Source organism: Vombatus ursinus, unplaced genomic scaffold (genome assembly GCF_900497805.2).
Source record: "Vombatus ursinus unplaced genomic scaffold, bare-nosed wombat genome assembly UNPS02009824.1, whole genome shotgun sequence".
NCBI lineage: Eukaryota > Metazoa > Chordata > Mammalia > Diprotodontia > Vombatidae > Vombatus > Vombatus ursinus.
In genome coordinates, this window is record NW_020949602.1 from 1130218 (window position 1) to 1140217 (window position 10000).

General features: G+C 50.4%; 1 protein-coding gene across 5 annotated transcripts in view; it reads right to left on the reverse strand.

Annotated features, from left to right (window-relative positions):
• Positions 1 to 10000, reverse strand: part of SSBP3 (single stranded DNA binding protein 3) — a 161461-nt gene that overhangs the window by 146183 nt on the left and 5278 nt on the right. For all 5 annotated transcript variants that reach the window (XM_027852773.1, XM_027852776.1, XM_027852777.1 and 2 more), the window contains exon 4: positions 9579 to 9663. In XM_027852773.1, coding sequence (XP_027708574.1) covers positions 9579 to 9663 — 85 coding nt within the window. The remainder of the gene's footprint in view (positions 1 to 9578; positions 9664 to 10000) is intronic.

The following is a 10000-nucleotide window of genomic DNA, read 5'->3' on the forward strand; positions in this document are numbered from 1 at the left end:
GAGAGGAAAGAGAAAAGAGGAGAAAGACAAAGAAGAGAAAGAGAGAGAGAGGAGAAAGGAGAGAGACAGAGACGAAGGCGAGAAGAGAGAAAGACAGAGACAGACACACCCAGAGAGACAGACACACCCTGGGACAAGAGGCCTGGCCCTCGGCGGGTGGACCCACACACAGGGCTCCCAGGTGGTCTTCTCAGGCTGGTGCTTTCACCTTCCTACCTGGCAACCGAAGCAACAGGAAGCCAGGCCTGTCTACCCTGCCTAAAAACAGCCCTGAGGCTACCGGCAGAAAAGCACCCCCCTCCCCAGAAATATCAAGAGGAGGGGCCAACTGGGTGTGCCTGCAGGCCAAGGACAAAAATGGAAAGAAGCTTTTGTTGTTGTTTGTTTTAAAATCAGATCCACAGCCAGGACTGACAAAACCCTTCAGCTCAGGAACCAGGACTCTGGGTACAGAGGGAGACCTTTTCAAACCTGGCCAATGTGGGAACGGGCTTGGCTCAACCATATACATCTCTGGCATTAGAGCTGTTTTTCTTGCTTTCTCAATGGGGCCAGGAGAGGGAGTGAAGGTAGATTTTTGCTTTTTCAGAAAAATATAATAAGATAGATTAGCTTGAAAATTCCCTGATTCTGTTAGCATGGTGTATAGTCAGTGGAAAGAGAACAGAAGTGGGCGTGAGCCGGGAGACTTAGATGAAAGTTCTACCTCAGCCTCAGTTTCTCCAGCTATATAATGGGCAAAACAATCCTCATCTTACCGAGCAAATGGAAGTCACCACAAGGATGCAGGGAGACGCCAGGTACAATAATACTCTGTAAGAAGTCTTACAGCTTCCCGAGGGTTGGGGGGAAGGGGTGAGCCCCAGTGCCCCCCCCACCCAAAGCAAAGAGCCAGCAAAGAGCCAGCACACAGCCACTCCTGGCTGCTGCCTTCATCTTACACCAGACCTCTGACCCTGCCCTCTCAGATAAAAACCCCAACTCCCCAGGCTGATGCCAAGGCCCTTCCAAACATTTTTGGTTTATTTGCCTTAAAGCACCAACATACTTTCTCAGCCAACTTGGGGCACCCCCCATCTGTCCCTATAAAATTCTGCCCCTCCCTCTAGGCTCTCCTCAGTGCCATCTCCCCGTGAAAACCCTGCCTAGTGAAGTTTATTCTCATTCCTCCAACATGGCTGAGGCTCTCTGTCTTTGCCTGTTTTACCTTACAGTCTGCATGGACTGGAAGCTCCCTGAGGGCCACCAATGCCTGTTCATCCCAATGGAGACCGATTAAACATCAATTCTTTTTAAAACTCACTGTCCATCCACCCTGTCTCCCAGAAATACCAGGGAAGAGTCCATTAGCAAGCTCCTGCTTTACCCCCCAGCTTTAGTTTGTGGTCATCCAATTTCCCGGCATCTCTTGTCAAGGCTCAATTCCCAACTCCACACCTTTGCAAAGGCTGTGCCCCCTGCTGGGACTGTACTCCCTCCTCACCTTCCACCTCTTCCACTCCCTCTCTGCTTGCAAACCACCTGAGGTCAAGCCCCATTGCCACATGAGACCTTTCCTGACCCCTCCAGTTGCTGGTCTCCCCCCTCCCCATTACCTTATATTTATTTTGTATGTGTAATACTTAAGGTCGGTAACTATCTTTGTAACCCCAGGCCCAGCACAAGGTAAGGGCTTAATAAATGCTTGTTGGTTGGGTGAAAGGATGCTGGAGAGAAAAAGCCTATGACAGCAAGTTATAGATACTGTTTATTTAGTCTTTGTTACCTCCAGGCCTAAAACACAGTAGGTGCTTAATAAATGCTTACCGACTGAAAGTAGGCTGGGCCAGCAAGAAGGCAGAAGGCATTAATTATGTACACACTGCCACTGCTAAAGACAGGCTCGGATGATTCAGGACACCAGGCAAAAGAGAAGGGACAGCAGCAGCCAGGCAGCTGTCATTCTGAGAAACTCTGGGCACCCTTGGACCCCACTGACCAAACCCGGGATCCCTGTCACTGAGACCTGCCAAGGCGCAAACTGAATTACATAAGGGAAAGTACACATGCACCCAGGAAGCCCCAGGGTTTTAACAGAAATCTCTGAGAAAAACTTCATCAATACCACCCGCCTACACTGTCTGGGGAGGGCAGAGAGGCCTCCCCAGCCCATTCAAGCCCACTCTTCCCCTTCTCTCACTGGCCCAACAGAAAGTTCATTCATTCAAGAAAGATTTATGGAGTCCCAAGAGCCCCCACCCATGCAGGCCGTGGGAGTAATCCTGAAAGTGAAAACAGCAGCAACCCCAAGAACTCAGACAAATGTAGCAACAGAGAAGTCAGCAGGCCCACCAATAAACATGTGCGTACCTACCGAATGCCAGGCCCGAAGCTAGGCACAGGGGATACCAGGACAAAACAAGGAAACAGTCCCTTGCCCTCAAGTCCAACCCTATCCCCCCCCCTTTTAGAAGAGGGGAATAAAGAAACTGAGGCCCAGGGAGTGACCTGACTAACTTGGGTCGGTGCAGCTGAATATTCATTCAAACTAGTACTTTAACTGAATAGGAGCTGGGTGCTTTCTAGGGAAGGTGCAGAATGCTGTCTCTCCCCACATAAGAAGGTCAGGGGCTAGTTCTGCCTAGGTCTCCATCCCTGGCCACAGTCATGCCAGGGGCTTAAGAAACATTTGGTGAATTACACTGACCAGAGTCCTTCCGAGGGCCTCACTCCATCTCAGAAAGTCTAGGGATTCGGTGACCTGGCCTCCCCACCTTCCCCCTCTGGCTGAATGAACAAATTCCAAATGTCCTCTTCAGTGAAGCTTCCCCTGCTCTCAGGATGCATGAGTCACACCAAATGATCCAGAACTTATTTAGAACTCAGCACAATGCTAGGCCCCAGGAAGGTGCCAAACTCCTTTCATGGGACCAGCGATCACTGACCCAGAAGACGTCAGAGAGCATCTCATCCCACTCCCCTTGTGGTACAACCAGGGAAATCAAGGCACAAGGTCATATGTAATACAGTGGGATTTGAACTCAGGTCCTCGGACTACAAATCCAGTGTCCTTTCCACTGTACAACACTGCCTCCCAAGGGCAGGAAAAATCCCTTTATTTAAAGGGAAAAAAACCCACTGCAAGAAAACAAATCTTGTTTGGACCTTTTACTTTTTAAACTCCTTTAAACATGATAATTAATCAATCAGGATTTGCCCTGACCCCACCCCAAGCCACCCTCCTTTTCTCACCAGCTCCTGCCTTTGCTGGCCAACCAATGCTCCTGGATCCCGGAACAGGACAAAGGTTCCTAAGCCTGATGTCGCTTCTTCTGTCTCATTACCACTCTCTTCCCCATCCCCCTGTCATCTCTACTCAGCACCCGGCACACAGTAGGCACCTCACACACAAACCTGGCACACAGTAGGCACTTAACACATAAGCCTGGCACACAGTAGGCACTTAACACACGAGCCTGGCACACAGTAGGCACTTTCATACACAAACCTGGCACACAGTAGGCACTTAACACATAAGCCTGGCACATAGTAGGCACTTCATACATAAACCTCATACACAGAAGGCACTTCATATATAAACCTGGCACATAGTAGGCACTTAAACACATAAGTCTAGCATGCAGTAGGTACTTCATACATAAACCTGACACACAGTAGGCACTTCATACATAAACACTAGGTAATGGATTCATTGGATTCCATTCCACATCCCACACACCACTCCACTGACAGTGTTGTCTCCATGGATCACCAATGACCACCAAATGTGCCATCTATCTGGGGTCTCTGACTCTTCATGACCCCTTCACACTCCCAAGTCGACAACCATCCTTCTCTCCCCTCCAAGCTCCTTAATGGGGGAACTTCCCTGGAGACTTCTCACTCCTGGTCCTCTCGGATGGAACAGAAACATTCTGGAGGATCCACTTTACTAAAACTAATTCTCTGTGGGACCTTGGGAAAGTCATTTACCCTTTCAATTCAACCAACATTTATCAAGCTGGGGTTGGGGGCTACATTTTACAGACAAAGAACCTGAGAGTTGTTACAAAGAGCTCTGTGAGCCTTAAGCTGCTGTCGACACCCGGGTTATCTCTCTCAACAAGCTTACTTTCACAGGACTCTGGAGTTCTCATCTATAAAATGCGGAGGTGACCAGTGACCCTTCTCTCCAGGGGCCGGAGTGAGGAAAAGCTCTTTGTGAACTGCAAAGGTGAGTTAAGAGCGCGGGCCATCATCGAATGCTGGTGAAAGGGACAGACAGGAAATAACTGGAAATTGAGGCGGGGCAGGGCATGGCAGGGCAGGATTCCCAAGAGGAGGAGGCCTTTCCCAACACAGACCCACGCTCAGCCTGGTAGAGGGCCAGCCTTGGTGGTACCTCTTTACAAGGGTCACAGGAGGACGGGAAGAGGCCCTCATACCCCGAGGGGAGGCCGTTTCAGCTTTCCAGACAGACCTGGGTGTGGGACCCTTCTGTACAGATGAGGAAACTGAGGCTCATCCAGATGAAGTGAGAGCCTGGGGTGATACAACCACTAAGCATCAAAGTCATGATTTGAACCCAGGCCTTCTGATTTCAGTTCCAGGCTCCTTCTGCACACCAGCACAGGGGAAACTCAGCCCCCTTCCCCCGAGTGACAAAGACTTACCCAACTGGGTCTGTCTTCCATGACCTTAAAGCCACAAGTATCAAGCAACTTTAAATGAATCATCTCATGCACTTGGGCCATTGTTAGAATTATTACTGAGCAAAAAAGATTTGATTTTTTTATAGATGCTAGCATGAGGCTGTAGCTTGGGGGTAACTGCCATTCTCGAGGGATGTAAGATACACTGTTCCCATGCACGCATACATACACACACACACACACACACACACACATCATCATCATCTCCCCCGCCCTCACCCACAAATTTCTGGTCCACACTGTAAGAATTCCCCAGAATCCTAAGCTCCAGAGACCAGGGGACCACCTGGTTCAGTCCCTCCCCCACAGCCTAACCGCAGACTACAACATCTCCCACCTACCTCTGCTCACATATTCCCAGTGACAGGGAACTCACTACCTCACCCAACATGGCCTGGCTTCCACCTTGCTCGTGGCCCTGTCAGAATCTGCCTGCCTCCCTCCGGCCCAACACTCACGCTGCCTAAAAGAGCCATGTGCCAATGGGCACACAGTGCCCAGGGAGTGGCTCCGGCCAAGTTTGCAAACGATTAGCTAACAAAGATGGCATTCATCAGATGGAGGGGAGGGCTGACCCCACTCCACGCCGTACGCTGCTGCTGCTGGCCTTGGAGGCCAAGTGACCCTTTGCCAAGACCGGCTTGTTTGGGTTCGGGCAAAAGTAATCACAATTTGGGGTCTTGTCTCCACTTGAAACCTATTGAGTGAACCAAACGGCCTGGGCACTGGCGATTTCAGATGCCGGCTAGGCTTTTAGCACTAATTAGCTACAGTTCAAGAAGTCTGGCAGCTCTGGGGTAAACAAGGGACAAGGCAAGCTAGCAAGACCAGGAGAGAAACGCAACAGAAAGTTGAGGTTTTGGGGTTTTTTTCCCCTTCCAGACTCAAACAACTTTTTAAAAAAATTAAATTAAATCTACAGAGGTAGCAGCAAAAGCCTGCAAGGGCTCAACCCGCCTCTCCCTCCATCCCCTGGACAAGGAGCGCCATACCAGCCCAGTGCTCAATTCCTTCCATCCCACTCTTTCCCTCCCTCCTCCTCCCCCACCCAGCTCTGGCCACTGGGAACCCACCTGGCAAACCGTTTGCTTAGCCCAAAAGAAGCCGGAGATTAAGAGCAGGAAAGGACGTGAGCCCTTATTTTACTGATGAGGAAACTGAGGCCCAGAGAGGAGAAATTCCTGGTCACATAGCAAGAAGGGGTTGAGCCAGGGCTCTCTCCATTGGACCATACTCTGACAGCCCTGCATCTCCGTGGGACACAGCTTCTCAGTTTCTAACAATGGCTGACAATGACAATGATGATGATGATGAAGATGATAGCAATCCAGATGGATCAACTGGGGATGAGGGGATCAATGAATCTGACAAAGCGAGAGTTTTTCTCTCCCACCACTGTTTTCCTACAACACCAACTTAGACCTGCCAGAGCATCCAGCCTGTCCCTTTAGAGAGGGAGGAAAGCTGAGGTTCTGAGTCAGGAAGCAAGCTAAGCTGGCCAGGGTGACCCCTCCGGAGCTGGGACTAGAACCCAGGCTTCCTGACTCAGGCCAGGGCCTCCGCCATACCCCCACACACTGCTTTCAGCCCGGAGCACATGCTGAGCATGCAAAGCACCAGACATGGCATCGTGACGGAAGAGGTTTGGAGAGGGGGGAGGGGAGGGAAGACGGCGAAGGGGGGAGGGTGAGACAAGGTGGAGGGAGGAGGCGAGATGGAGGGCGGACACACAGGCTCCCTGCCCTCAAGGATCTTACATTCTCTTCCACAGAGGAGGAAACCAGATCAGTGAACTCACATTAGCCAACTTGCTGGGTGAGCTGAAGCAAATTGCCTAATGTGAGTTAACTGTTCTAGTTATCGGAATTCAGTCTTCGAATCCCCGGCCAGGCCCTCCGTCCCAGAGCGGCTTCCTGCTTAGTGGCTTCTCTCTCAGGACCTCGGTTTACACGTTCGGCCAGTCTTTACTGAAAACCTTCTAGGGTGCAAGGCCCTTGAGGAGCTCATGGTTGGAGAAATGAGATACACACATTCACACGCACACACACACTCACACACAACAGGTGAGGAGGTAGCGATCACTGACACGAGACACAACAAAATACTCAAGTGCAAAATGCCAAATCGGGGAGACAGACAACTTCAGGACAAGAGGGGGGTTGGAATGGTCAAGGAAGGGGAGGCCGGTGCTGGAGCTTGAAGGATGATCAGGAGGACAGGGAGGAAGGAGGAGAGAGAAGGGGAAATGGTCCAAGGCCAAGGGCAGAGGCAGGAAGAACGGATGGTGGAGGGAGGAGACAGGAAAGGGAGGGGAGCAAGGAGGCCGGTCTGGGCTACAGCTGAAGTTGTGTGTCAAAGCTTGGATGGGGACGGAACCACGGGACCCGTGGCCCAAAGGGGATCAGGAGGGAAATCCCCTCCTCTGGCCCATGAGCGGTCAGCCAGCGGCCACAAACTGAACCAAGGCACAGCCTCAGGGGCTCTGTCCTGCAGACGGATAATGGGGAACCATCGGATAATGGGGAACCATCGGAAGAACTTTGAGCGAGGGAAGGAGATGCAGAAAGTGGTATTTTTTGGAAGGCTGACCTGGTGAGTTACTCAGAAATGACGGATGTTAGGGGTCCACGTCGCCATGATGCTGAAGTGGTGAGAACAGACAAGGGAAAACTTCTGCTTTCAACGGTCCCCCTTCCCTTTCCATCCCCACGTTCTGCCCTCTAAATCCTTAGACGATTATTCTTTGGCTCCCAAATCAGTACCTTCTCTAACTGCATCTCACTTTCCCCTTTCCAGCCTTTTCCGCCCTTTCAACAAATAACTATTACACACCTTCTACAGGGAAGGGACATGATGATTATCTCCAAATTCTCTTGTCTATATCTTGCTTGTATACTTGCCTCCTCTATTAGACTCTAAGCTCCTTGAGGGCAGGGACTCTCTTTGTATCCCCAGTACTTGCCACATTGCTTAATTGACAATACCTAAACAAGCATTTGCTTATTGACTTGACAGGGCCGAGCCAAGCCCACCAAGGAGGCGATGGACGGCCTACAGCTATCTCCAGTCCTCATCGCTGCCCAAAAGGGGAACCACAGCGGAGAATGACTCAGAGTTCCGGGAAGCGGAGCGTGTTCACGTCTCTCTCGGCCCCTTATTCAGGCTTGGGAAATGGGGGCTTTGCACTCCTCATTTGTAACATAAACCTTTTGAGCTAGGTCTCTTTCATGCTGACAGTCTGATTCTATGCCCTGCCATACTCACGGGGCTGCCATTTTATTTCAACATGGCAGCCTGGACCACATAGCAAAGAGGCCTGTGCCTTTACCCATGAGTCCTAATACTGCCGTTAGACACTGATCCAAAGTGCCTAGAGATTGACTGCTTTCACATTCATTAGGACGTGCTCTGGGAAAACAAAGCTGAAGTCAGCAAACCCAGGGACCCTCCAACTTTGGGGGTATAGAAGACACGCAAAACACGGAACCAAGTGGGAGAACAGCTCGGGCAGATTCGCCAGTCGGGCCTCTTTAGCCTTCCCCAATCACACTCTCCAACCACAAGAGCCCGAAACAACCGACATCACCAATAAACCCAAGGTTTTCCCAGAAGAACCACAGTCCAGGTCGACCAGTCCCACACCACCAAACCTGACTTTACTGGCTCTCCTGCCTGTCCCAAGAAGAAATAAGCAGCAGATTCCAATTCACTCCAAGGAACAATGGAGTTGTTCTCACGCTGCCCTGGTCCAATCTCATCTCCCAGCACACTGCTGGTAACCAATGGGTCATCATCATTCTCCAAACACTCTATTCTGAGACAGAAGGACTTTCCATGGAAGGATCTGAGTTACCCAATACTGGACTCTAGTTCTTTTTCTAGATGCCTTTGCCCATGTCTAAAACTTCCGCTTCTTGAAGACCAGAGAGTCAAGAGTGGCCACTGGAAAGACGGCCCTCTCCTCTCCATCAGAGAATCAAGGCCTGACACCTTAGACTTCCCTTCGTAGAGCCATTCAAAAAAAGCCAATGGAAAGGAGGCACCCTAAGGTACCCAGCAAACCACTCTGGATCCATCTCCCCATGAACAAACACTAATTAAGCACCTACTATACTCCGTGTCCTTCACATACACCTACCTACCTCCAGGCTCAACAGAACACAAGAATCAATAGAATGCCTAAAACCTCTTCCCCCAGCCATCAAAAAAGCCTATCCAATCATCTTGTCAAGGTTTAAGTTGGGACCAGAGACACTAAAGGAACTTTTTGGGGCGAGGGGGAACGTCTCTCAGTCAGACCTTAATCCTTAAGTACCTCATTCAAGGAAGAGACAAGTTTAGAGGACATAAGAGGAACCCACAAAGGCTAGATCAATATTTTTGAGACTGGATTATCAGGCAAACTACTTAAGATGTCTCAGGACAAACATCTCAACCAGGTAGCAGCCAACACAGCCCTCCCTTTTCTCCTCTAACTCAACTGCGCTTGGACAGCACTCTCCCTCTCCCAGCTCTCTCCCCCATATCACTTCCAAAACACAAGTTTGAGGCTTGTTTTGGTGGTGTTTTTAAAGAAAAAAAAGCCATCACGTTTATTGGAAAGCCAGACAAGGGGCGCAGTGCCCACTCCTCACTCTAAGGTGACCCTCCCACCCAGCAGACAACATACTCAGACGTGTTCCCGCCATTATACCATGTTGACAACGTCGGCGATGATGGACCAGTCCCCAAGGCAGAACACTATTAGGTTTGGGGGAGTGAGGGAGGAGGGGGGGAGGGGAGAGCGCCAGACCTCTGCCAGCTGGCCACGTGTTTGCTTTGCATCCTCCAGAAGTCCAAGTTATCCAACCCTGTAATTATCACACAGATTAAAAATTGGTTACTCACGTAATCGTGAAAGGCCTTGGCTTCACTCGAATGCTCACAAGTGTCTCGTCTCTCGGGAGCAGCACAGTAAAGGTCCCAGAAAACACTGCAGGATGGAAAAATCAGATCCAATCCAGTTACTAACAACCCTCGGTACTACCCCCCCCAACCCACTCACCCACACTGTACAGATACATACCGACTCCAGAAAATAACAAATAACACACAAGTGTGGCCTAGTGGCTAGGCCTGACTCTGGAGTCTGAGGATGGGGGGCAAAATTCCACCTCTGATGATGACTAGGCTAGGCCTAAGTTTCCTTCTCCGTAAAATGGGGTTGTTGTGGATACCCACAGAGGTCCCTTACAGTCCTGTGTCTAGAACGCTATGATAACCCACATGGATACCGTTTATGAAGCTCCAAGGGCACGGAGCCATTATCA